Source organism: Symphalangus syndactylus, chromosome 3 (genome assembly GCF_028878055.3).
Source record: "Symphalangus syndactylus isolate Jambi chromosome 3, NHGRI_mSymSyn1-v2.1_pri, whole genome shotgun sequence".
Lineage (NCBI taxonomy): Eukaryota > Metazoa > Chordata > Mammalia > Primates > Hylobatidae > Symphalangus > Symphalangus syndactylus.
Genome location: NC_072425.2, coordinates 15,179,779 through 15,185,778, shown reverse-complemented (window position 1 = coordinate 15,185,778; position 6,000 = coordinate 15,179,779). Strand labels below are relative to the sequence as shown.

At 55.8% G+C, this 6,000-nt stretch overlaps 1 protein-coding gene across 4 annotated transcripts in view; it reads right to left on the bottom strand.

Moving 5' to 3' along the window:
* Positions 1–435: 435 nt before the first annotated feature.
* The window catches only part of C3H9orf50 (chromosome 3 C9orf50 homolog), a 9,359-nt gene continuing 3,794 nt past the window's right edge, over positions 436–6,000 (bottom strand). Inside the window, exons 5-8 of one of the 4 annotated variants that reach the window (XM_055270747.1) lie at positions 3,390–3,553; positions 1,643–1,805; positions 1,316–1,460; positions 436–667 (exon numbers count right to left, since the gene is read on the bottom strand). In XM_055270747.1, coding sequence (XP_055126722.1) covers positions 560–667; positions 1,316–1,460; positions 1,643–1,805; positions 3,390–3,553 — 580 coding nt within the window. In that variant the 3' untranslated portion in view covers positions 436–559. Of the gene's footprint in view, positions 668–1,315; positions 1,461–1,642; positions 1,806–2,305; positions 2,740–2,837; positions 3,060–3,389; positions 3,554–6,000 lie in introns of those variants that run through there. The other 3 variants (XM_055270748.2, XM_055270750.2, XM_055270749.2) reach the window with 3 other exon arrangements.

The window sequence follows — 6,000 nt, the reverse complement described above, 5'->3', positions numbered from 1 at the left end:
CACCCAGGCTGGAGTGCAGTGGCGGGATCACAGCTCACTGCAGCCTCAATCTCCTGGGCTCAAGCGATCTGCCTGCCTCAGCCTCCCAAGTACCTGGGGCTAGAGGCGTGGACCACCACGCTCAGCTATTTTTTTTTTTTTTTTAAGAGACAGGGTCTATGTTGCTCAGGCTGGTCTCAAACTCCTGGGCTCAAGCCATCCTCCCACCTCGGCCTTCCAAAGTGCTGGGATTACCGGCGGGGACCATCGTGCCCAGCATGTTCCCAGGTTTGAGGTATGTGGCGGGGTCTCCCACCTTCCAGAAGAGGGGTTCACTTGGTACAAGTCCTGAACCCCAGGGATGCCCTGTCCCCACCCCTCAGCCTCATCCTGGCTGTGTCTCCATCCCCTTCCTTCCAGGAACCCCCAGAGACCAGCAATCAGGTGCCCAGAAAGGCTTGTGGTGTGAGACCTACTGGCAGGTCCCAGCCACCTGGGATGTGCCTTTATTTGTGGGGCAAGGAAGGACGCTCCTCACTGCCTGGCCCCTGTGTGCCCCTGGCCTTGGCCTCGCGAGTGTTCACCTCTGATCTGGCTGCAGTGTTGCGGAGGTCAGGAGGAGCTGGTACCCCTTAGGGCGGCCTTGCTTCAGGACCGACTGCAGCACCCGGTTGGGCAGGAGGGACTCCTAGAGTGAGACAGAGGACCAGCTGGCTGCTACCAGGACCTCGGGGCAGGGGACTGGGCTGCCAGCGGGATTCTATGCTGAAGCCCTGTTGGGCAGGTAGTGCTGTCAGCCCCATTTTAAAAGATGAGGAAACAAATGCAAGGTTGAGCACAGTGGCTCATGCCTGTAATCCCAGCAGTTTGGGAGGCCGAGGTGGGCAGATCACCTGAGGTCAGGAGTTCAAGACCAGCCTGGCCAGCATAGTGAAACACCATCTCTACTAAAAATACAAAAATTAGCTGGGTGTGGTGGCGGGTGTCCCCATTGCAGAGGTTGCAGTGAGCCAAGATTGCACCACTGCACTCCAGCCTGGGCGACAGAGCAACACTCTGTCTCAAAAAAGCAAAGGGGGGGGGAGGGGAGGGAAGATGCAGAAAGGAACTGTGATCGGAACCCAGGCACCTGGCTTAGAGCCACCCCTTGACTGCTGCCCTTTGAGGGAGATGCAGGAACAAAGGGCGTGGCCACTGCAAGCGCCCACGGTGACTTGGCTTGCCGGGAGGGTCCACTCCCAGCCCCAGCCACCCCACCAAACAGGGCTGCTCCCGGGGCCAGCTGCCAGCAGGGGCTCACCAGCTTCTGGCTCTGAGAGCAAGACCATTTGCCCACCTGCTCCAGGTGGCCGTGGGGGTCCAAGAAGGCTCGGAGGCCGCTTCGCGGCCTCTGAGCAGCGGCCTTCTTCCATGAACAGAAGGGCAGGCTGCCGTTCACGGAGGTGTCCTCAGAAAGATAGCCCTGTGGCTTCTGGGTGGACCTGGGGAGACAGGACCCCATGAGCTTCCTGGGCTCTGAGTCCCCAGCCCACCCATGGCTGGCAGGGCCCTTGAGGACCCACACTGGCAACCCGCCTGCTGCTGGGTGGCGAGGTCTGTAGGCAAGGGGGGTGGGGAGCCCTGGCAATGTCCGAGAGTCCCATCCCCTTCCCCGGAGCCTCACAGGCCAGTGCAGTCCCAGGACGAGGAGCTGGTCAGGGTCTCCTCCTTGGCCCCAGGGTATAGGGCTTTGGGCAAACTCTCCAGCCGTTTTCCCACACTCCCAAACACCCGCTCTGACGCCACTGGCAAGGCGGCCTTCCGGTTCACAATGACGCTCTGTTGGACTGCAGGAGAGAGGGCAGGGTGAGATCTCTGCCCGGGAGGAGGGCACTGGTGCCCCCACCCTCTTTTCCTCCCTGTGGCAGGCAGGGCTGGTCAGGGCCCTGTCTCCATGGCAACCCCAGGCTCCCCAGCGCCTTCTGGCTGCCTCCAGAGAAGGCTTGGGTTTTAAAACCACCTGGCGTGACTGTTTCTGTTATACCCAAGCTGTGCCCCTGCGCACCCCCACTCACGCTGCAGCCGGAAGCGTGCCCCCTTTCTCGCAGTGGGGAGACCGCTTACCCCATCATAGAAATCCCAGAAACCACGCTGAGAGTGCTGAGGGCTTCAGGGAGGGCTGGCTCAGGGCTGGGGGCTCTTCCTGTCTAACAGCAGCCATATGAGGTGGTCCAAGGACCCTGAATTCCCCAATGGCTGCCCCAGGGTGGAAAGGGCTGGAAAGCAGCGGGCTGGAAAGCATCAGGCTGGCCCCCACGTCTCCTCGGCACCCTGCTGGCCTGGACACCATGATAGCTCGTTATGGCCAGTGGCTGACACGGAATCATCTCCTGTATGCACCAACTGCTATTCACGTGAAATTGTTTCTCCTGGGCTTGTCCTGGCCTTGGAATCCCAGGAGGGGCCCGGGGGCACTCTGGCTTCTATTTGTGGCTCTGTGTCACCCACACAAGCCCATTCTGCTTCTGGGGCCTTGGTTTCCCCACCAAACACACAGAAGTTGGGCAAAAATCACAGCTTCTAACTCCGGCTTCCTGTGATGCTAAGGGGATTGCATCAGATCCCTCCCAAATCAGCGAAGGTCCTAGGTTTGCAGGGCATCGCCTACAGCTAGACCTTGAGGCAGACATTTCCTGAAACTGCACATAGTAGGTGCTCAATAAACAGCTAGAGGACGTTGACTGTTGGGGGCCCTGGGGGCTGCTGGATCCTGAGAAGAGGCTGGGCACACAGAAAAAGGTGGAGCTTGGTCAAGGTTATACCAGAGTAAGAACAGGGACTTCTTGCCTGCTTCTCAAAACACACTTCAGAAAACTCACTGGGAACTGCAAAACGGACACCATTACATCCAGGGTCTGGTAGCTCTTAGCTTCCTTGCTGGACCAGGCAGTGCCAACTGTCTCCAGGAGAGAGAAAGTTTCCTCTTCCCGGCTTTTCTGGGCACCTCCTCAGGCAGGCTTCGAGGTCTGCCTTCATGGATGTCGAAGGAAGATGCATCCAATGGCATCTGGGCCTCCTCCAGCCACTGTAGGCTGTGGGGACTGGGGAGGGGAGCAAGTGTGGGCTCTGGAGGCTCTGGCGACGGGTTTCAAGGTGGGCAGATACAGCATATGGGAACCCCTTGGCAGCCAGCAGTCCAAAGTGCCGCCCGCATTGGAACACCTCCACTGGACTCTGGACCCTCTACTTGGTCTTTGAAGGTCAACCTGACATCCTCCAGGGAGGCTAGTTCAGGCACATCCTCTGCAGGATCACTGATCTCTTGGCCTTTGCAAGCCAGTCCCTCACTCTGGGGGCCCAGAGCTACAGCCTCTCTGCCCTCCTGGCTAGAACTTTCCGGAGTCTCGAGGCTCCCCATCCTGTCTGCTTACCTGAGCATCTGCGCTCCCAGTAGCGGAGCGTTGTGTCCTGCAGGGTCTCGTCAGCGAATCGCACCCGGAAAGGGCAACGCCGCCTGCAGGGCCTAGAGCCTTTCCCCAAGGGGTTGTGGGCCAGGGCAGCCTTGAGCTTGGGGACCTGTGCATCGTGGGGCCTGCTGAGAGAGGGGAGAGAGGCCTATGCTCAAAGCCCCCCGCTGTACCCCAGCACACACCCACCAGCCCCAGACTCGCTGTGAGATCCTGGACGAGTGCCCTACACTGGTCTGTAAGAATGGATAACGCCAATCACAGCAGCCAGCCTTAACGGAGCACTTCCTACCCGCCAGGCAGGCTCCAGCACGCACATACACCATCCCACCAAATGCACACAGCCCCCATGAAACGCTGTTATCATTCTCATTTTATAGTTGAGGAAACAGAGGCACAGAGACTATTCCAAGGTCATGCAGCTGTAAGGCATGGAGCAAAGACCTGCATCCTGGTTCCAGAGCTGGCACCCTCACATGTAAAGCAATTTGGCAGAGAGAATAAGAATGCCAGCCCAGGAGTCATGCAGTCCTGGGTTTCAGTCCTGACCCTTTTGAGCCTCAGTTTTCTTAGCTGTAAAATGGGAATCATTGTGCCCACTCTACAGGGTTGTGAAGAAAGGAAATGGGCTGGAGAAGCATCCAGCCCAGGGTCTGCAGGACCCAGAGCAAACATCACTAACTGGGAGCTGTTTTTGTTTTTGTTTTTGTTTTGTTTTTGTTTTGTTTTTGAGACAGATTCTCGCTCCGTCACCCAGGCTGGAGTGCAGTGGCGCCATCTCGGCTCACTGCAAGCTCCGCCTCCCAGGTTCACGCCATTCTCCTGCCTCAGCCTCCTGAGTAGCTGGGAATACAGGCGCCCGCCACCATGTCTGGCTAATTTTTGTATTTTTAGTAGAAACAGGGTTTCACCTTATTGGCCAGGCTGGTCTCGAACGCCTGACCTCAAGTGATCCACCCCCCTTGGCCTTCCTAAGTGCTGGGATTACAGGCGTGAGCCACCGCCAGCCTGCCTGAGCTGTTCTTATTGTAACTCTCTATCTCAATCATGCCCCATCCCAGCCACATGACCTTTGGCAGACTGTCTCCAAGTCTCCATTTGGCAGTTTTTTTTTCCCTTTAAATTATAGGCACAATAATACCATCCTCCTGGGTTTGGTGAGTATCAAATGATTTACATGAGGCATCGAGGACATGGCCTGGCACAGGGTTTGGCCTTAATCAAGGGTATCTGTTATATGTATATTTCATAGATAACATTGTTCCATTTATTGTTATTAATTTCAGCCTCAACCGGGTGTGGTGGCTCACGCCTGTAATCCCAGCACTTTGGGAGGCCAAGGCAGGCAGATCACAAAGTCAAGAGATCGAGACCATCCTGGCCAACATGGTGAAACCCTGTCTCTACCAAAAGTACAAAAAAATTAGCTGGGCACGGTGGCGTGCGCCTGTAGTTCCAGCTACTCAAGAGGCTGAGAATCACTTGAACCCAGGAGGTAGAGATTGCGGTGAGCCAAGATCGCGCCACTGCACTCCAGCCTAGCGACAGAGTGAGACTCCGTCTCAAAAAAAAAAAAAAAAAAATCAGCCTCAAGGACAAGGCTGCGGGAAGGCCTGCTTGACCCACCTATAGCTCTGTTACTGAGGAAGGTCATGGCTGACCGCTAGTATGCACATATTTATGTCTGCATCTGTTCATCTGACCACATCTGTATGTCTGTGTAGATGCGGAGGGAATGCTTTTCATCAGCCCCCAAAGAGCCAAGCAGTTGAGAGATGTCAGGACAGTGCCTGGGTACATGCCTTGGGACCTAGTCATCCAACAGTTGTCTGCTCAGGAACCCCTGCTCTCTGCTGGCTGCAGGGCCAGGCAAAGGCATAACCCAGCTCTGCCCGCCTGCCTGAAATCTCAGCATCTCCACTCGAGGGCCACAGGAGCCTGTTCTGAGGCACCCCAGTGTCCCCTGCAGGGGGCCTACCAGGGAATCTCACACACAGTAAGGTGCTCAAGTATTTGCTCTTGAATGTGAAAGTCTGTGTTTGTCTTTGCTTTTGCTCACATTTGAGAGAATGAATTCCATACTTTTATTTATTATGTCTTGTGAGAAGTCATGTGTATATTTGGCCTGATTGGTTGAAAGTTCTGAGGTTGGTAAATATGTTTCACTTTTTTTTTTGAGACAGGGTCTTGCTCTGTCACCCAGGCTGGAGTGCAGTGGCACGATCTTGGCTCACTGCAGCCTCAACCTCCCAGGCTCAAGCAATCCTTCCGCCTCAGCCTTCCGAGTAGCTGGAACCACAGGCATGCACCACCACGCCCAGCTATTTTTTTGTAATTTTTGTAGAGACAGGGTTTCACCATGTTACCAAGGCTGGTCTCAAACTCCTGGGCTCAAGCGATCCTCCTGCCTCAGCCTCCCAAAGCACTGGAATTATAGGCATGAGCCACCATGCTTGGCCATGTGTTCCATTTCTAGTTCCTACTCTGATCCATCAGGGGTATCTGCCTGGAGTACTGTGTGACGAAGGGTTATGAGGCTCAGTGGGGAAATATGATCCATTAGTTTTGTCTGCTG